Below are 20,869 nucleotides of genomic sequence, written 5' to 3' on the forward strand. Positions count from 1 at the left end.
GAAGAACTGCAGAATATATGGTCATATGTTATTAAGCTTCCATCCAGGGAACGACACGAGAGACGGCTGGAGAGCTCTGACATTTAATCGCAGCTTGGAAAAAAAAATATCTTGTCTGTCTTTGACTGACAGACAAGAAGAAGATGAACTCACTTAGACCCCATGTGCTCAAGATGTTGGTTTAGCACTCACACTTGAACATTTTTATGCAGCATAAGTCTTCATGAGGACAAAAATAATTTAAAAATTTTAGTCTGCTAAACATAATATTACAAAAGGGTTTTTTTTCTGTTCTGTAAAAATTCTTACAATCTTTGATAAAAATGTTTTAAGTAAACATATAAATCTCCCAAAATGGAGGGAAAAAGGTCTATTATGAGGCCAAGAAGAGCTCAGCCGCCAGTAAATTAGAGACATCGAGGGTTTCAGCGGTCATCTAAAATGTCACTTCAATATCTGTCAGTTATTTCTGAGTCATTTCTTCAGTGTCAGTGAAGCAGGTTCAGACTTTGTCGTATGATGACTTTAGAATGGGGTGACAGAGCGCTTTTGTCTCTCATTTCTCGCTCTGGTGGAGATAAGATAAGAAAGAAATACAGATTTTCGGCTTGCCATGATTACACCAGCAGTCAATCGTTTCTTGTAAGACTTTTTTACCCTATTAGAGGAATGATGATCTGTCTTCTAAAATTGCGTGCGCTCCATAAAGATAGAAGAGGAAAGCACTGTCTAACATGTCACTTTAAAATCCCCAGACATCTCTGGGGGCTCAAGCACGTTTTTAAAGCCTCAAACTAGATTTTACTTTAGAAATCAATCAAATTATTTTTTAAAATACTGTCTGCTTCAGAACAAGTCAATGTCCCTTCTATTTGTTTGTTTGTGCTATTTTGTTCTATTTTTTTATTCATCAAGATCAACCCTCCTGCTTCAACATGCACATGTTTCTAGTGCCATCACATAAGGCAACTCATCAGTTTTTTATGTATTTTTTTCTCCTCTATATTTACATTTTTCTTCTTTAAAATTGTTTTATTGTCTTGCGTAGCAGCACAAAGTCTGGGTTCCATGTGGAAAAACTGAAAGGATTTCAGAAAAGTTCTGCAGCAATAAAAGCAGTATGGGGAGAGGAACATTACTGACTTCAGTAGCAAATTATATTATTAACAATCTTTATAGCCATTTTACCAAGTTCATACAAAAACTACTTATAGTCTAGTAGATGCATCCTAATGTTGTTTTCGTCCTGAATCAACCTCTCCTTTTGTTGAAAATGATAGCCAGGCAGAGCGGCTCATAATGAGCTCGATCCAGCATGTCTACATCTGCAGTGCAGTTCATACCATCATCATCCTTCCAATTAAGACCAGAGGGAGGAAGTAGGAAAAAACTTAAATTGTTTAGCAGTCAAAAAGAAAGAAGTTGTTCAGGTAAGCTAGAGCAGTTCAAATTCAGGCAAAATGCCATGTTTGTGTACAAGCAAATCACCTCATTATTTAAAGCTGCAGTATGAAACTTTCATTAAAAAAGTCTATATTTCCTAAAACACTCTTTTGACAAGAGCTTTATTTTTGCATGCTTCAAAGATTAAGAGATGTATGTTACAAGTTATGTAACTTGCTAAATTGACAACACAAATTTTTCCTTTTTCTGGGAATACCAGAAGAAGAAAAATCCCCAATTTGGATTAGGTACAAGTCTTTGTCACTATGACATGTTATGTAACTGCCATTAATTTTATTGATGAAAAATGCAAAGCAATTATCCTTTTGGTTTGCACAGAAAATGACAAATAAGCTAAATATTTTTTTAAGGAATATGTGAAGTATTTGGAGTACCTCTTTGGATTTTTAAAAATGTCTCTTTCCCGATGGAAAAAAAAAAGTATCTGAATGAGAATGTTAGATGAACACAGAGCCAGGAGATGAATTACTTCACTGAGACAGTGATAGATTGGCTTAAATTAACATATTTTAGTCCCTATTCATCAATAAAACGATCTGCATAAAGCCGCCTTTCACCAAAATGGAGTGCTTTCAGAAAGAAAACTGAATAAACCTGGATGGATGGATGGGTGGATGGATGGACAGACGGACGGACGGACAGAGTCACTGTTACAACCTACTCTCCCTGGCCTCAGTCGTGGTGATCATATAATAATGCTTCTTTCTTGTAATATGCTAATGAGTCAGAGTGAATGGCTCTAAATTGGTACTGATCCAACCCTCCAAGAGGAACAAAACAACAAAAGGCCTCCTACTTGCATGAATGCATCCATACATCTCTCTCTATAACCTCACTTAGCATCTAGAAATATCCCACGCTGCTGTCTTTGTTCAATGCAATACACTTGACGGAAAGCTTTATGATTTTGATTCAAATTTGTACCGCTTGATTGAAACTTTGCAACATGCTGAGAATGAGCATTTGCTCAAAACACTTGAGTAGCAAGAGATTTGATTGAAGTGCAGACCTTCTGGTTTTTTTTCTGTGGTTTTGAGCCTTTGGGTTTCGCCTGCAATCTTCTTTTTCCACACATGTTAGCGGGTTTTGAGGGAAACTGAAAATGTAAACTCTACATTGAAAGGCTTACCAACTTTCTACTACTCAGATTGTGATAAAGTAATAGTGCACATTAATTTGACTAGCTTGAATAAAAAACAGGTGTATTTGTTTTAAGAATACTGAGACCTGGTGTTAACTGGAACTCTGGATAAATCCGTGCGAACATTGCATAGAAACAAATTAACAACCAGCTTCATTTGTGCCATTAGCACTTAAAGGATTTTTTTCCAGCTATCTCTCTCACTGCGCCATCTGTATGCACAGATTTGGAGTGAGTCTGTTTGCTGATGAAGAATAGTCAGAATCATATAAGACGGGTTGTGATGAAGCTTGTGTTGCCGGCTTGTTGCTGGTGTGAGGCCTGAGCCATCTATAAAGAGACAACCCTCACATGAGAAATGTGTTTCTGTAATGAGCTCCAGCAGGAGGGTCCAACATTATGAAACATCAACAAACAGATCGCATTTGGGTGAACTCCCGGGAGCACACACACAAGGAGCAGAAGAGGAAAAAATGGTTGGTGGCTGCACAAAATTTCATAAAGTCACATCATCATCATCTGCCCTGTCTTATATGTCCTAATGAGATAAGTGCTCTTTTTCAAATCTCTGTGGCCAAAACAAGCATAAGCGCAGAGGGAAAAAAGAGGCTTATATGCTGGGGGTATGAGTGGGCTCTGCTTCTTACTCAGTTATTGACGTAAGTAAACAGTTTACACAAACAGAGGTACCTCCCATGTGTGAGGGATTTGACAGCAGAGTGTCAGACAACAAGTGCTTACCGTCACAAATTAGACAAATGGGGATGGATGGATGGATGGATGGATGGATGGATGGATGGACGGACGGACGGACGGACGGACGGATGGACAAACTTTTGTGTGAATTAGTTCATATGAATCTGCGTCACAAAGCGAAGCTAAAAATATCCACTCATAAACGTATGCTACAATGAACCCACACTGCAACCGTACAGCTAATTGTTTTTATCTGTTGTGTCTAAAAATAGCATCTTGTGATTCCCTGTTCATACATCCCCAAGAATTTCCTACAAATACCTCCCAGGTGAAGAACATTTGGCAGAGTTTTACTTCTACAATTTACCTAAAACATGTTTGTCATATATATATATATATACTGCTCAAAAAAATAAAGGGAACACTTTAAGTGTGAAACACCTGTTTAAGTGTTCCCTTTATTTTTTTGAGCAGTGTATATATATAATTAGTTGCAGTGTTCTCTGCAACACTTTAACAAATCATTCACGTAACGGAGTCCTGGATTTTAGCCTCCCTTCATGAACATAAATTGCCTAATTGACAGGGAAATAAGAAACCTGCTTCTCAAATTTCACATCAGCTTAAGTTCAAATAAAGACCATCATGTTAAATATGCAGTGACACTAAAAGGGCTCACAACATTATGTGTTTTTAAACAGTGAAATTGCTAGTGCAGACAGTGTTACTTAACATGGAGACCTCATTTGCCAGCTGTACTCAATTATGTTTTTCACAATAACAGAGGGCCAGCTGGAAATTCATCGGATTACAAAAAGATTTCATTTTCTGAGAATTTTTACATCTTATTTGATTTTGAAATGACTGAATGTGTTCTATCTGCAAACATATCTCATAATATATAACTTAAACCAGATGTATAAAATTACTATTTTATACAACTGAAAATTGTATTCAAGTCTAATAAGGTTAACCAATTTTTTTCTGTTTGTTAAATGCCCAAAACAGTCATTTTTAGGATAATTACAATTACTTTCTTTGAAATAAAAAGTTTAATTACAAGTTTATTACCAGGCATTTAAACAATTATGGAAAGCCCAGGTGACTGAAATAATTGTCAGTCCCAGAATTGAGTTAAGTAAAGGCACCACTGTGAACGCAATGTTAGGCAACACCTCAAACAGACTGCTTTCTTGTGTAACATCATATGAAACAAAAGAAATTAGTCAAGATATCAGCAGGAGAATTGTGAACTTCCACAAATCTGCTTTATCTTTGGATACAATCTACACCTGAAGTGGCAATGTTCATCTCAAACAATTATAAGCAAATGTAAGCCACATGGAAATGCACATTCATCATATAATTTAAGAAAGAGACAGGCTCCCAGTGGATTTTACTACAAAATGTGTGTTATCCACAGTGGAACACATTCTGTACCAACATGGGTTGAAAGGTCACTCAGAGAGTAAGAAGACATTACTTCATGAGCAACTTAAAAGCAAGATTACAGTTCCAAATATGCCCAAAGAAAAAGACCTTAAAGTCTAAAGTAACTGTTTGAGGAAAAACAGGGAAGCCTGACAACACCCTCCAAACTGTCTGGGAGTGACAGCATCCTGTTGTGAAGATGCTTTGTTCCATGATGGACTGTTGCACTTTACAAAATAGATATAATAAGACAACATCTCACACATTAGCCAGAAGGTTGCACACAAATTGGTTTTCCATGTGAACAATGTGCCAAAGTATACAACAGTATTACTTACAAAGTGCAATAAGGGCAACAAAATTAATGTTTTAGAGTAGCTGTCCCTAAGCCATGATGTAAGGCCTGTTGAAGATTTGTGGGCAGGAATGAAAAGATGCGTGCAAGCAAAACAGTATACAAATCAGACTGAGTTGCACTAGGTTTGCCTGTTGGAATGAGCCAAAATTCCAGCAAACTATTGTGAAAAACCCATTAAAGGACAGCAAAAATATTTTACCTAAGTCGTGGCTAAAGATGAGAGGAGCTGCCAGCAAGCAGCACAGTTTAAAAGGTCATTTTAGTAAATAATGAGATATATGCAAACTTATGAACCAGGAGGGAAAAAAATAATCTAAAATAATATCTTATTGATGAATCTGGCACTTGTTAAATACAATTAATATTTCCTAAATTCCTAAACGCTAGTCAACACTTTTTAAAACGTCTGTTCTTTGATCTGGAACGACAAAAAGATGTCACCGATACTTTGATCCAGAAGTCTTAGCAGCATAATTGTCAGAATGAGAGTACAGGGGAAACAAGAGAGAGCCTCACCTCAATCCACTGCCCATTGTTCTGCACCATGAGCACGACACAGGGGTCTGACTTATTCAGCGTGTCTCGGTCCAGCAGAGCTTTGCAAGACACACGCAGCTCAACTTTGGAGACACAGGTAGCCGGACCGCTCAGGCTGGTCGCAGGGGAGGTTGCCTCCTGAGCTTCATTCATCGTGGCTCAAGACGAGAGGAGCTGCCAGCAAGCAGCAAAGCAGTGTGATGTGAAACTGTTGGTAATAGCTCCAGGAGGGAGAAGAGAAGATCAAGTGATTGGCTGCAAGAGTTCAGCACAGACTTGGCACACTCACAGGAGACCGGACCCTTTTGGTTTGGTGCAGATGTCACAAAAAAACAGGGATTCTTGCAGAGTCCCAGGGGAGTAAACCAAAGCAGAGTTGTTATGACTGCCTGCCAGTTATTGTCTTGTGAGGAATCTCATCTCACCTCTCTTGTGATGTGAAGTTGACAGGGTTGGATATTAGACATCTGGGTCAGATTCCTGCAAAGATTGAGCATTTTGCGCATTTAGATTCAACCTTTTAAATAAAAAAAGCTGACCGCAATTAATATCAGCATTAAAAAGGGAAAATCAATCTGAATCACAATCCTTTCTATTGCGATGCATGAACGAAATAAGAAATCACACAATTTTGTGCACTGCAAATGTTACAGAATGAGAAAGCAAACTCTAACGTACATCTACAAATAGGGTCAGTGGTTTTCCTTTCTCTATAACAGATAGATAAAAGCAGATAAAGAATGCAGATTATCTGTTTTTTGTTTTGTTTTGTTTTGTTTTTTTATTTCCCCAAAAAAATATAAACCACCCCCGAGTTATTTTTGTTGTTGTTTGTTTTTTTTTTTTTTTTCTTTCTTTTTTAAACAAATGTCAGTAGCAGCTGCCTAGTTTATGTTTCCGTAAGCAAAGGGATTGAATATATGAAAACGGCCTGAAATTTATCCTCGACAAAGTGACACAAACGAGCTGCAGGTTTGTCTTTCAGCACCGCGGACAGTGGCAGCGGCGATGTTCGAAACACACGAGCATTTCCAACAACACTCGGTCCAAACTTTAAACTCGACAAGGCAGCAGGTATCGTCAGATTTAAAATGCGACCTCCTCTATTTCGTAGAGCAAAACTTTGACTGTGTTAACGAACAAAGAAATCCAAGTCAAGTGAACAAAAGCTCTGGAGCGCTTAGTTAATAATTCATCACCGATCGATTAACTCTAAAAATCTACATTCTTGTGAAAACAGGTCCAGTCAAGGTTAACGCAAAAACGATTGATCCCACATTTTCCCCTTCAAACACAGACAGCGTATTTCTACTAATAAAATCATTTCTGACTGAGTGATCAGTCATTTAGAACAACCTCCAGTTTCCCGGGAAAACACGTCAATAACAACAAACTCAGCTGGAAATGCCCCTTACCTGATGCAGTTGTTCTTTTACTCCCGACAGAAAAATAACACTTGTTTAATCCGCTCTTACAAAAAAAACTAACAAAAAAACAGATTGGTTTCCGTTATTTATTTTTTTTTCTTCTGCTTTCTCCTCCGAAACTCATTGGCTCAAGCGTGGAGGAGGGAGTGGGCTCGGCTCTGAGAGAAAGAGAGAGGAAGATGGGGAAATGGAGAGAGTCCAGCAAGCCGCTGTGATGTTTACGGGTTGGCTTTTAGCTGGGACGCGATTATTTCAGTTCAAAACCCGAGTCCATAAAAGGAGGAGGAGCGGAAAGGAGTGGGGAGGGGGCGGTGGGGGACAAGTCTGTGGAAGTGCAACACAGAATGACATCTGATAGCTCACACAAAGCTCTAAACCAGAGGAAGATCTGTGCAAAGCGTTTGAACGCATTAAAGCTGTGACCCATGAAGAAATCCATAAAATATTACCCCCGCTCCTTTTCTCCCCTCAAGTTAATCTGTGCTGCAAATGGGACTTTAATTATAGATTCAGACTAATATGGCCGTCAGATATTTCTCCAACATCAGCATGTTTTATATAAATGACTCAATTTACTGCAGTAGCCCACCTGCCTACCAACAAGTTCTGCTAAAACCACAAACAGGAAAGCCAGCGCATATACAGACAGCTGCATCTGTGAAATGATGGCATTAATTTCAATATAAATTGTGTAGATTTGGGTCCATAATCGCACAAATATGCATCTAAGTGTACAACATTGTCAAGCTTAACAATTAAAGGAAACTCGTGTGTCAGAAAGTTGAGCTAGAGTTCAACATGTCATCATTGAATCTAAAACGTCTACTGTTATCGTCCTACGAGGGAGAACACACTCAGAAATCTATTAGTTCGTCCCTAGACTCTTGAATCCAGAAAAAGAATCTTACAGGCCGTCAGTCTCATAAAGGTATCCATCCATTTGCTGTTTCTACTTGCCTTCCTGGGTCTCAGGGGGCTGTGGAGTTACTCCGCGTGTCATTGAGCGAGAGGCAGGACACACCCTTCAAATAATTTGAAGTCCATCAATCTGCAGTTTGAGAGACATGCATGTGAATGACAGATGCCAATTTTCCTACGAGTGAAGATCCCTGCAAAAATCACCCTGATATAAGACTGTGCAATATGATTAATCTTTATCACAGTACCTTTGGAACAAGTACTGTACATCTTGTGTGAATGTGTTGCCACAAGCAAGATGTCTTCTCTCTAAAAAAAAAAAAACATGATGGTACAACCTTTGTTTGCAAATCTGCATCAATGTTGAAGTTCTCCACAGTGATGTGAGAGTGATAAAGTCATACAGAAAACGACCAGTTGAAACTGTCCAGATAAAACTAGGTCTGCAAAATTTGTCACACAATTTTTTTAATTTTATTTTTAAGTCTTGGCTTTAATTTGATAAATAACAACAATGAGGAATTGGCTGTGTGATTTTGTATGCTTGATGTCAGATATAGATAACTGCAGAAAATGGAAAAGATCATTTGTGTTGCTTAGTGCATTAAACACCCCAATGACTGAAAGAGTGTATTTTCTTTTTTACCATGACAAGATAAAGTCCTTGAGAATCTGATTCAGACTGCAGATGTTTTCAATTCACCTCACCTCTACCGTATGTTACATAATGCACTGTTCATACACAATGTTTGAGCTTCAACCTTTTCTTAGTCCACCCACAAAATGTATTACATTGATGAATGCATTTCCAGATATTGCATAACATTGGTGAACTGACAAAACAGAACCCACTGAGTTTGAGAAGCAGCAGGACAAAGAAGCTCTAATAAATTCGATTTAAGATGATTATTTCCATTTCATAATGAAAGTATTTACACATTCAAAGTCATTTGTATGGTTGTTTGATTTTAGATGCTAAAAACTCAACATGTCCTTCAAGCAAACACATTTTTTTTTTAATTGTGGCAGAAGCTTTAAGGGGCACTCATAGAAGACATCAAGGTTATTTGAATCATTCCAACTACATGAAAGAGAAAACTCTCAGTTTTCTGCTTGATATTTATCTGATATGTTGAGTTGATCATTGTGTGAAAGCAAAACAGATCTCTGTCTGAATTCCCTCACAGCTTGATATCATGCCTAAGATTTCTTTAAAAAACTGCTTATATGCCTGGATTCAAACTCTCTGTGCTTAAACATCATCAGCTCTCTTGGGCAGTTTTCAACCTCACTGCCTCCTCTTTTTCCATGGGCTCTCAGACTTGGTAAGAAGCGTCTGCTCTCGGGCGCACACCTGAGCCCTGTTACGCCACAGCTCCAAACAACAACCATCTGCTGCTGCTGCTGTCAGTCCAGCACCTCACAGGACGTTCCCTGGCGTTTACACATGGATTATCTATTCATGCCGCCTCTCCCCAGTCGCATCGACAGCACAGCTTGGTGCTGCTGACCACACTGCATGCAAATTAAACCCTAATAGGAGGACGTGAGACTATGGCCTAAGGCACAGGCGTCAAGTTTTCTCTGTGCCCATGAGTCTGTGCACCATTATCGACAGCTCTCTACCTGCAGCTCCCCTGAGTGGAGGTATTTTTGGACACTGGAAGGATTTTGCTACCAAGGACTATTGTGTCTAAAGTTTCTCTCACTAATAAAGTTGGATCAACAATGAATGATGGACATGTATGTGGGAAAAACAACCTTTTGCAAGCTGACATTGATCAACTGAATCTGACTGGCTTGTGTACCAAGACTCAGTGTTTGGTCAATTATTTCTTTGATGTAAAATGTTTCTTGTCAATAAATCTTGTACTGTTGAAAAGTCTGTTTTATTTCCCCAGAAATGGTGTGTGTTGTGCCCATAAAATACTTAACAAATCTATGGTATTGAAAAGCTCTTATTCTCTTATTGAAACTTGTTCGTTTCTTGATTTGTTTAATAAAATGTGAAGAAACAGGAAATATTGGCAATTTAATATTCCTTTTACAAACAGGGGCTACAGCATGGGAGAACCATATACAACCAGGATGGCGTGGCTCCTCCTCCTCATACTGGTCACCAGATTGGTAACACTGCTGTCGGGTTGCATTCCAGTCCTCAGGCATCATTGGTTTGTCACACTGCAACCAACAGCACACTCAATTTAATCCCACTAGTGTCTAAAGGCTGTGACTGAAGTTAGTCCTGACCTCTCCACTGGCAAATTCTGGAGCCAGTGCCTGATAAACCCCATTCTCTGGGAGAAAACATTAGCATCGTGGACAATAGACTTCAGTTTCAAATACTGAAAATATAGGACTGTCTCTGATTAGAGAATCTCATCTTGGTGTTTCTACACTGACATTGCCTTCAATAATAAAAATCCTCCTGTTTCCAATGAGCGAGATGACACCTAACACCACTTCACTGCCTCCACCAAAAGCCGTTAGAAGTTTGCAAAAAGGACACGGCGTGGTTATCATGGTCATCCACTCAGCTGTTGCTCGACCCATAAACAAGCGGGGAAAACAAGCGGCTCTGTATGTAAAGCATTCAAAAAACAAAAAGTCTAATAAATATTATGCTAATATATTTTATAAATTTAGTCATTGGAGCAACACTTTTCAGGAAGTTAGCTGAAAACAGACTCAAGTGTCAGTCTTTCTGCTGATTTCAAAGCTGCTACCAATGAAATTAGTGAAATGGGCAAATCTTTACCCGTTTATAATATTGTAGTAAACACACTACATTGGGGAAATATAGTACAATTTATTTTAGTTTTTTTGAGTAAATATTTGTCTTCATACGTCACTTAAGAGTGTTCAGACTGTTTAGACTTTACAATAAGCAAGCATAAAATCCTCTGAACATGCTTTGGAGAAAAAGATCATATTTGTCTAAATTCAGGTAACCTCTCTCCTGTACAGAGGACTCTATTTGCACCTCAGTCACTTCATAATTTATCTTAACACATTAAAAACAAAATTACTTCATACATTTAGAAATAGACAGGACCCCTGTAGTAGCATTAGATGTTAATAGTTTGGCAATATCTGTTAGCATATTAGTTTGTGCCCAATTAAAATTTTGTTTCGCCTCCCTGCATAGCAACAAAGTTGCACTGAGATTTTCTTACAACTGATCGCCCCTGATTTCATCTCTACATTGTTTATTAGTATATGGTAAATTACACAAATCTTTAACAATTATAGTATGTTGAGTTTGGCAGAGGCTCTCTTGGCATTTAAATTAAGATTTTTTTCTCTTTCACCAGTTCAAATAAAGAGTCAGCCTCCACATACTAATTGTGTTCTGGCAATGCATCGTTAAATAATGAAAGCACATGAAAATTGCTTCAAACCTGGCAAAATAAGCATCTTTACAGTTCAATTTTAAGATTAAGCTTACATTTGTGACAAATTTTAAGGTGTTATTGTGCCCCCTACTGTTGGATAAAACAAACACTGAATCAAATTTCTGCCACTTCACTTCAGACTGACCCATTAGATTTAATCTTTTCACACCTCACCCGTCTGGTAGTCTGAATACTCAAATTCTAAAGTACTGACATTTCAACCACCATGCTTACATAATTCAAGTGAAATTTATGAATATGAATTTATGAACTTCCCAAGTGTTTGAGTTATTCTCAATGAAACCCTCTCATGGATATACAGTCGCGAAACAGAAGCAATATGAATTCCTTTCAGATCTGTTAAATTATATCAAAGGTTTTCTACACCTGTCAAATACTGCAGATAAAACCTAACCTGATGATTACTACATCAGTAGTAATCATCAGTAGTAAGATGACTACTACTGTAGTAAGAGCTCACTTTAAAAAAATCTCAATCTCACATTGTTCTTTTTAAAGACTTTATTTTGCAAAGTTCCATAGTGACTATTTTCACTTTTTCTTCTCCACGTCCTGCTCAGCTGCCTCTTTGGCCCTCTTGGCGCGAATGCCGAAGAGACGAGCGTTGGCTCTGGCCATACGCAGGCTGGCAAAGGCCTTGAAGTTCTTCTCATCCTCAGAGATAACGTGGGCCTTCTCCTTCTTGTAGACCTGAAGAAATACAAGTGTGGACGTGAGATATTTCACACAATGTACAAGATTGGTATCCCAGAATGTTTAAAAAAAAAAAAAACAGAGCAGTCATCAGAAAAAGGGTTCAAATGTTTCATCAAAGTAGTACAGAGATTCCGGAGATTTGTCATCAAATGACTGCTGCCATGAAAACGTTGGAATAAGAACACCAGCCACTTATTACGGAGCATAAGTCACGTAAAATTTCTTTAAAAAATATGGCAACTGGTTTAACTTAGGAGCATTTATGCAGGAATTGTGACTTACAGTTTTGATGGGCATAACTGGGCCAGAGAGCTGAGTGGCCATCTTCAGTTCCTCCTCCTGGAAAGGGAAAAAAAAAAAATCAATACATCTCACCATCAGACATTCGACCTTAATTGATCAAAACCGTACCGATATAAGTAATTTTTAAGTACTCAAATTACAAGGCTTCCTATTCAGTAGATAGGAAGCCTTGATAGGAAGATAGGGAAACTGAACAACAACTTTAACCATCTTTATTTTTCAGGTTTGCTTACTCAGCAGGAACAGACACTTACAGAGCTGTCTCCCTTCTTAGGTGCAGATGCCTTTCTGGGGAACAGGATGAGTTTGGAGCGGTACTCCTTCAGGCGCTGCACGTTGGCCTGGAGAGATTCTGCGGATCTGTTGCGGCGCCGGGGGTCAACAGCGATGCCGATGGTCCGGGCTGTCTTTTTGTGGATTCCAGCAGCCTGCAGAAAAAACAGCACATTGACAATTTGAACATCTAAAGCAAGTCATCCTAATAGTGCTCAGATAAAGCCGTTTCATTTTAGCAGCCATCAGAATAGGGTTCAACATTTTCATCAAGAAAATACAGAGATTCCGGAGATGTGTCATCATCTGACTGCAGGAATGTGTAAACACAAATAATCTTCATGCATTTGATCACAAATGCCAGTCATATACATCCTTTATTTTACCTCAAGTAAACTAAAAGAAGCAAAGAGGAAACAGTGCTCTTTTAACCATGGTCAAAGAACTATGGGGGGGAAAATGGAGTAAATTGTCAACATCATGCCTGAGCTGAACTTTTCTTATTCCAGCATCGATTAAGGTTGGGTCTGTTCTTTCTCCATCTACAGAAACAATAGTAGTTTGGATATGAAGATGAGACAAACCTATGTTTCAGGACATCTGCCTCAGCATGTGAACACATTTCATACTGACCACCATAACTACTGACGATTTGGGTTGTTTATATCTACGATAAATGGATTGTTCCATTACGTAAAACACTTAACACGTATTATTATAAAGGGTATGAAGAGCTGATTTAAACTTGAACTTTTTTATTTTCATTATTGAAACAAGCAACTGAAATGCAATGTATTGCTGTTTTGCTTAAACATCTTTGTTCAAACAGTCAAAGATTTGTTTTCTCAAAGGTTTACTTCAGATGCAAGCTGCATTTTGACATTTGCTTCAGGACAACAACAGTCCGAGCTCCAAAAAGAACCTAAGACTGGAAACATTTTCAGCTTATAATGGTTGGTTTTATTATCATGCTACATTTATTGCACTAATGTTCAAGACCTAAAATTTCTCTACGCTGAAAAACTTTGCATAGTTAAACACCACAAAAAAATTCAAGTTTAGCTAATTTCCATATGACCATAATCCTTTCCTTTCTACTTTGTTACATACAAACATAAATGTAAACCTCAGGTATTACATTTGGGTATCATAACTCCACAGCAAAGTTTGATCCATAACAGTTTGGTGTCAAATCATTTAGTACTTATATTGGATTTCTTATATACAGTATATATATATATATATATATATATATATATATACAGTATATATATATATAAATATATATATATATATATATATAAACTCAATCTGGATAAGTTACAAAAAGAGTATTAAAAAAAACTGCAATGAAGTTGGACTACAGGCATGCAAAATAAGGAGGCATCAGTGACCCTATACTCTTAAAAAGTACATCAACAGCATTAACTTGGCAACTATGAGTACATTTAATGCATTACCTTGAGTTCCTCCAGGGTGAACCCACGTCCGGCACGAACCTTGGTGTGGTACCTAATAGTTGGGCATCTAACCTGTGGTCTCAGTGGTCCAGCAACAGGACGAGGAGCAATGCGGCGGGCTTTGGCCTGACGAGCCTTTCGCCTGGGGAGAAAAACATTTTGCTTATCTTTAACAAATAAAGCGACCCATTGCTGTGTAGACACAGAGCAGGACATAGCTCCTATCCATGATACAATCATAAAATATTGCTGTTGATTGATAATACAAAGGTTTACAATATTTAACAGTTTACTATCGTCAGAACTCAGTTACTTTCAGAGATGTTTATGTTCTTGCCAATAAAATATGTTTCTGGTCTATCCTCCTCTCCATTATGTGAATAAGACAAAACATAAGAACCTTAATCTGTCTTAATATTCTCAGGAAAAAATAAACAATTGATGTGAGAACAGCAGCACCACTCAAGCACATATTTAGATTTTTCTACTAAACAAGCTGATAAAATATCTTCATTTTGAAAAATGTAAGGCAAAAACTGCAGTTCTCTCAACAAAGATGTTACAAGCAAGCAAAATTCCGATCTCAGACAAATTAAATTTACATGAGCATTATATTTTAGGTTACATTCTACCGTAATGATTGTGTTTTTGCTACTCGTCCACAAATCAGTGGATGCTCCATTAGCATGTGTTCATATCGCTGCTCTCACCTGCGGACCTTCCTGGCAGGTTGGTTGAACCAGGTACGCACTCTTTTCTGCCAGTCTTTGTGAAAATGGGGGTTCAAGATCATTCCATTCCGGCTGGGGGCCATGGTTGGCTAGTTCCCTTCAAAACAACGTGGAAAACAAGAGATGAGCACACAGCAGCACCGGCACGCCGATATACGAGGCTAAGTGCTACAGGCTAGCACGTAAACTGAACTACTGAAGCAGTGCCCCATTCCGCTACAATTCTCCGTGACCACACAGTAACTTGTCCTAATCACTTTTTAACGCATTAGGTCTATATAATGTTTATTCCGTGGGTTATCGACTGACATATACGAATTAAAGGCTGAATTATAAGGGCAATGCTAACAGCTACCGCTTGACCCACTAGCTTCGCTAAACATGTTGTTTTCAGCAATTTAGCGGGAGAAATTATGATAATAATTATATTATTATAAAGCTGAAAATCCGTACTATTTTATTTTGTAACGAAATATTACCGATTCCCTTTGACTACGCAGGATTATGGCAGATTGTTAGAAAATATGGACAGGATAATTTCTCATACCTATGAGGGAGGAAAATGGCCGAAAGGAAAAAGGAAGTTGAAAGGCGGCGCATTGTGGGATATGGAAAGACCAGCCAATGGCAGAGCAGATGATTGATCAAAGAGCAAATGCATTCAAGAGAGTTCATCCCATGTACAATTAAACAACTTTACAAACAATGTAAGGCAGGGGTGTCAAACTCATTTTCATTTTGGGCCATATAAAAATCTGAATGTTCTTAAAGAGCCGGTTGAGCCATAATATATTGAAGAAACCAGATGAACGGTTAAAATGTCAATAAATAGCCCTTCTTCCGATATTTTGTGATTGTTTTAGTTGTCTTTTGCAATCAAAATGACAGATTTTGTAGTGCCAATTTAGAAATATTTGTTACAAATTTTTTACCAAAAGTTTTTTTCTTCTTCGCCTAAATCATCTGTTGGCAATAAAAAGGGGCTGATATTTTTTTTATTATTACTATTTTTTCCAAAAATCATTTTTGACAATGACAGGCTATTATTTAAAGAAGGTGATGATGTGAAAAAATACTCTATATTATGCAAGGTGATCGTGGACACTAGACTGTACTGTATCCATCAGAATTGTTAGCATCTTGCTAAAAATGTGCAGCAAGCCTTCAAATAAATTATTGACGAATTTGCGGTCTATAAAAAATCCAAGATTAGGAATTTTTAATTATATAAAATTTCTTTACAGAAAGTAATGTGTACAACGGTAACTGGCATTTGTTTCTTATTATTGTATCAGTTAGTCTTCCTCTACATTTACCTGAGTTACCCATGAGTGCTGCTCTTCAGCATACTTTTAGGTCCTTTCTTTTGCACCAACCCCACAATTTTTCTTGTAGGATTTAGCTCCTAGGAATGAATTCACAATGAAAGAAAGTTGGTTTTGCCATGAATCATGGATGATCCTTCTGCCGAAAGACTCATTGTGAAGCCATTTTCAGTCTAGGGTCCACCAAATTTGAATGTTAAATATTCTGACTTTAAGGACCTTATGATCCCGTGAACTCACAAGATTCCCAACTCCCTTGAAGAATAAATAGGCTCACACAGCATTATAGCTCTTCCAGCAGCCGTGACATGCTTATTCATGCTCAAAGTGTTTGTGCTGAGATTGAGAATGTTAGTCTTAATCTCATTAGACAAAAGCATATGATTCCAGTTAAATTCTCAGTACCATTTAGCAAACATCACATGTTTACATTTGAGGTGTTGGACACGGAAGGTTATTTTCCAGGCCTCTCTCACTGAACCCTAACTAGCATGGAGGCGACTTTGAGACTCCGACATGTCACGCCTTGCTGCAGTGCTCTTACTGAGGTTTGCACATTTTCTTTCCTCTCACTACTCTTCTCCCGGTGTTTATTCAACCTTCTCCGGGTTGTAGGTTTTTTTTTTTTTTCTAATTCTTTATTTTTGCTTTCATTGTAGATATGGGAAAGCTTAGAAGATACATTATGCTGCAGTTTCCTGCTTTAAAAGATTCACTAAACATCTGCCTTTCTGGAATGTTTTCTTGTCTTTCCCATTTTCAAGAAGAGATATAACCATCTTTCTGTTAGTGTACACTCTGATCAGTTTAAACGGTTTGCGTTGAAAATACCTGATCAATGTTTCATAGTATAAATTGTCAGCGGTCCCAATGATTATGACAAGTCTTTTTTGGTTAAAAATCAACTACCTCTTAAGACAATACTTTTCTTCCACTGAATAAAACTACTCAAAATAAGGGTTTCGCTTTATTAAAAAGTTTCAGTATTAGGTTAGTTCATAAAGAAGTAAAGTATAAAGTATAATTTTTTTCATAATAGCCAGTGATGTCAATAACTGTTATAAATGTGCTCTTTATTTATAACAGGATTTTACATACAGGTTGTTTTAACAAACACAAAGCAATCTAGTTGACAGAATGTGAATAGACTAAAACTATGGAAGTATAAAGTTTGTTTTTAGCATAACATCTGTAATTTGAAATATTTGAACTGTTTTTTGTGAAGACAGTAATTAAAATCATTAACTTAAAGCACTAACTGCAGCTTTTGTCAATGGGTTTAAAATCCCAGTTGGATTAATTATTGATCAACTAGCTTCAGCAATCTCAGCCTATCTTCAACCAAGGGGAAAGGTCAAGGTGTGTGGCACTAAAATTAGGACAAGCAGACGGTATGACCTGTCACCATCTGTACAGCTGCGACAGGATGTGAGCATGTGCGACATATCATAAAGATATACTGTGCCTTCTTAAAACATATAATGAAACAGATTTCAGGCAGATTAAATCAAACTTAAAGACTTTTCAGTGTTTTAATAAATGAATTAAAAACTGAATTTCCCAGCGTTTCAATACAACTATGCACTACTTAAAAACAGAGCAAAGTACTAGGAAGAAGATCCAATAATACTGACAAACCTTAGCATAAAAGCCCTTTAGATTCACTGGTGAATTAAAAAAAATCCCCACTTTCTACATGAAAAATGTTACTGGGCATTTAAAATTTTGCAGCACACTATAAAGTGTTCATAACATAAATATTGCAAAGAATGTTGCAGATCACTGCCAATGTTAGTAACCCAGTCTGCTAATATTTGACTACAGCTACATAACAAATAATCACAATAAATTTGTTGTCTTATTCTTCCAGCGACTTAATAAATTTATCATAAGCAGGTTGGTCCATGAGCCTATCGAGTTCTTCAGGCCTTTCAATGGTCATCTTGATTAGCCATCCTGAAAAATAAAAAAGAAATCTTGAAAGTAAAACTTGGACATAGCTCTATTTTTGGCAGCTTTTCAACTGCACTGGTGACAAACGCAGCAGGACAGGTTTTTAGAAATAACAACAAAATTCTATGATGAGCAACATTGAGACTTACCGTCTGCGTAGCAGGATTTATTCACGAGTCCTGGATTTTCGGCCAGCTCCGTGTTGATTGCTGTCACTTCCCCTGTCAATGGTGAGTACAGCTCACTGGCAGCCTTTACACTTTCCAAGGCACCACACTCATCTGCAGCAGAAATAGACACAACACAAAAGATTACATTTATTGCACAGCTATAAACAGTTACTACGGTATAGTATATTCCCTGATCTTACCCAGCTGTTCAAGTTTTTGGCCAACCTCAGGCAGTCCACAGTAAACCACATCACCTAAAGCTTCCTAAAGTCATCAAATAATAATAATTATATATGTGCCACAAAAACACAGTGCATATGAAATATTAAAGTATTAACATGACCAAAGGGATTTACAACAACATCTCCTGATTAGAGGATGTGTTCTGAAAACAAATAACCTCACATTTGGGTGTTGCTCCCAAACTGCACAATTGGAGTATGAGCAACGCCAAGTAGTTGGAGTTAGAACATGTTGAAACAAGCTGTTTGCACCCAAGTTTTAGATGTTGTCTGTTTGGCAGCACAAACTGTCTCTCAAGAGCTTATAGACGACTGTTTTTAAGTCAATGACTACAAGATATCTGAACAATAAACATCATAAAGGTATTTCTATTTTTCTATAAACCAGTTTAAAAGGCTTTTTTCTGCCTAATTTTAAAAGTTGCATTTAATTCTTTATTCTAAAAACCTTGCATAATATTTACTGAGTGTATCTTAAATCTACTTTGCTGATCATCTTATGCTTTATCTCAGAAGCTGTGGCTTTTCAGCACAGGAAATACTCACCATGAAAAGACAATCACGCCTCAACTGCTTCATTCAGGTTTAGGATAATAAAATTCTGCTTTCATTTACCGCTTGGACATCTACGGTTCATCAAGCGTCTGAACTTAAAATGATCTGCCTCCCTCTCCCGCTTGGCGGTTATCAAAGAATAATCATAAAGCAATGAATTACCCTGATACAGTGGATTTGCAGAGAGCAAAGTGCAGCTCTGGACAGCTTTTAGACCACCATCGGGAAAAATCAGAGCAAAGAGTGTCATAAATCAAAGATTAGAAGAATGACTAATTAAAAAGCAGACCTGAGCATAGTTACTGATTCCCACAGTGCCGATTCCACTCTCCACCAGCACCCACTCATGCTTCTCAGTGAACTTGAGGGCTACAGGGAGAAACACATAAACTGTGATTCACAAAGCCAGTTAGTCAAGCAAGAAAAAAAAAAAAACACTGTGTTGACAAAGAATAAAAATTTGTACTATGGACCACAGCCGGACGTTGGGCTCTCAGTTATGCAAGACCATGTGCAGAAAAATAAAATATCAGCTTACTGTGCGTTTCTGCAGGTGCATGCAGTTATGCTTTCAGGAAAAGGGTTCACAAAAGCAAGAATAACTTGTGTTCACAGTCATGCCCAGTGCTGAGTTGGAGCATTGTGCTTCCAGGCTCATGCTGTCACCCCGAGGGAATAACTGTAGTCTAAAGCCTGAGCAATATTCAGAGCTGGCGTCAGAAAACGCAGAAAAATACAGCTTTGAACCAGATTTGTGACGATGCAAGATGCCAATACATGATTAGGGTTATACAAATAACTAAATGCTCCAAATGCTTTTTCTGATCTTAAAACTTGTAAAACATGGCAGCTGCTAGATGGATTATCACTGTCGATATTTATATTGAACAACTGCAGCAAAATGGGTGACATTTGCTTGAACAGGCTAATTACTGGTGCACACAGGTTTTCCTTTAACACCCCAATCAGGAGCTCGTGGTTAAAAAGATAAAGCACGCAACATGTGGTCAAATTTACAGAAATAAAAAACAAAAAAACATTCAAGTTAAACAGCACATGTCTAGCTGCCCTTTTTGTCTCTTAGTCCTCCATTTCATAACCTACATCGTTATTTATTTATTTTTGGAAGCTGATTATAATGAGGAATCTGTCCACATGGGGAGTGGAGTTCATCCCCGTGTTCCGTGGTTCTTCTGTTTGGTTTGTATTTCTTCCTTTTTGTATTTTACCTGTGCACTGGCCCGAGGTCGTGCTCAGAGTCCGCGGGGCGCCGCTCCTGCACAGCAGCCGAGTCGCTGAAACTTGCGCTGCGGACGAGAGTTGCGGCAGCCTGGGAGAAAAGTTTACCGAGAGGCACCGCAGCGCTGCTCTCATCGCCATCTTCATTCACTCTGCAGCAGGCAGGCACAGTGTAACCCAGAACACACACACACACACACACACACACACACACACACACACACACACACACACTGAGCCACGAGAGCGCGCACCATCCCACTGTGGCGAGCTCCTGCGTGGACAATGATGGTGGAGAAGTAGAGAGCTGAGGGGGTGAAGGGTGGGACCCAAAGGTCAATTAATATTAATTAAAAAAATGTTTTTCAGTTATTGCTATTTCATTTATTCATTTAGCTTATTAATTTTTAAAAAACCATTCATTTGATGCTGCAATAACATTTATGTTCTAGATAATAAATAAGATTTCTGTTATTTGTAGTGTCATCATCCATGTTAAGTGTCCTTCCATAAACTCACTGAAGACCAAGAAAC

The 20,869-nt window shown here is 38.0% G+C and overlaps 3 protein-coding genes and 2 non-coding genes across 6 annotated transcripts in view; all 5 read right to left on the reverse strand.

The window, feature by feature from the left end:
• The window catches only part of cpne7 (copine VII), a 41,820-nt gene extending 34,452 nt beyond the window's left edge, over positions 1 to 7,368 (reverse strand). The window contains exons 1-3 of one of the 2 annotated variants that reach the window (XM_028015788.1): positions 7,043 to 7,368; positions 5,917 to 6,107; positions 5,607 to 5,801 (exon numbers count right to left, since the gene is read on the reverse strand). In XM_028015788.1, the coding sequence (XP_027871589.1) occupies positions 5,607 to 5,780 (174 nt within the window). In that variant the 5' untranslated portion in view covers positions 5,781 to 5,801; positions 5,917 to 6,107; positions 7,043 to 7,368. Of the gene's footprint in view, positions 1 to 5,606; positions 6,108 to 7,042 lie in introns of both variants that reach the window. The other variant, XM_028015787.1, reaches the window with a different exon arrangement.
• A 4,506-nt stretch (positions 7,369 to 11,874) lies between these two features.
• Positions 11,875 to 15,507, reverse strand: rpl13 (ribosomal protein L13). Its single transcript, XM_028014061.1, has 6 exons — positions 15,399 to 15,507; positions 14,831 to 14,948; positions 14,121 to 14,262; positions 12,642 to 12,815; positions 12,367 to 12,423; positions 11,875 to 12,078 (listed from the first exon to the last, which is right to left on the reverse strand). Exons 2-6 carry the CDS (start codon positions 14,932 to 14,934, stop codon positions 11,920 to 11,922), a joined length of 636 nt encoding a protein of 211 aa, XP_027869862.1. The 5' UTR covers positions 14,935 to 14,948; positions 15,399 to 15,507; the 3' UTR covers positions 11,875 to 11,919.
• LOC114143809 (small nucleolar RNA MBII-202) lies at positions 12,153 to 12,232 on the reverse strand. Its single transcript, XR_003595326.1, has one exon. It is a non-coding gene; the product is annotated as a small nucleolar RNA MBII-202 (small nucleolar RNA).
• LOC114143810 (small nucleolar RNA MBII-202) lies at positions 12,888 to 12,965 on the reverse strand. The gene has a single exon (XR_003595327.1). It is a non-coding gene; the product is annotated as a small nucleolar RNA MBII-202 (small nucleolar RNA).
• Positions 15,508 to 17,228: 1,721 nt separating the features above from the next.
• On the reverse strand, positions 17,229 to 20,531 carry gcshb (glycine cleavage system protein H (aminomethyl carrier), b). Its single transcript, XM_028014063.1, has 5 exons — positions 20,326 to 20,531; positions 19,386 to 19,465; positions 18,500 to 18,563; positions 18,279 to 18,410; positions 17,229 to 18,132 (listed from the first exon to the last, which is right to left on the reverse strand). The coding sequence occupies exons 1-5, from the start codon at positions 20,480 to 20,482 to the stop codon at positions 18,035 to 18,037; spliced, it is 531 nt and encodes a 176-aa protein (XP_027869864.1). The 5' UTR covers positions 20,483 to 20,531; the 3' UTR covers positions 17,229 to 18,034.
• Positions 20,532 to 20,869: the final 338 nt, after the last annotated feature.

Source organism: Xiphophorus couchianus, chromosome 4, assembly GCF_001444195.1.
Source record: "Xiphophorus couchianus chromosome 4, X_couchianus-1.0, whole genome shotgun sequence".
Lineage (NCBI taxonomy): Eukaryota > Metazoa > Chordata > Actinopteri > Cyprinodontiformes > Poeciliidae > Xiphophorus > Xiphophorus couchianus.

Bases quoted from the DNA above. Each gene is read 5' to 3' on its own strand.
- rpl13 (XM_028014061.1), bottom strand. From the start codon at position 14,934: ATGGCCCCCAGCCGGAATGGAATGATCTTGAACCCCCATTTTCACAAA. The intron at 12,424-12,641 runs GTAAGTGTCTGT...TTCCCTTTCCAG, and splicing joins CTAAGAAGGGAGACAGCTCT to GAGGAGGAACTGAAGATGGC. The intron at 12,079-12,366 runs GTAAGTCACAAT...GTATTTCTTCAG, and splicing joins CAGTTATGCCCATCAAAACT to GTCTACAAGAAGGAGAAGGC.
- gcshb (XM_028014063.1), bottom strand. From the start codon at position 20,482: ATGAAGATGGCGATGAGAGCAGCGCTGCGGTGCCTCTCGGTAAACTTT. The intron at 19,466-20,325 runs GTAAAATACAAA...TTCTCCCTGTAG, and splicing joins GACCTCGGGCCAGTGCACAG to CCCTCAAGTTCACTGAGAAG. The intron at 18,411-18,499 runs GTAAGATCAGGG...TTTCTGCTGCAG, and splicing joins CCAAAAACTTGAACAGCTGG to ATGAGTGTGGTGCCTTGGAA.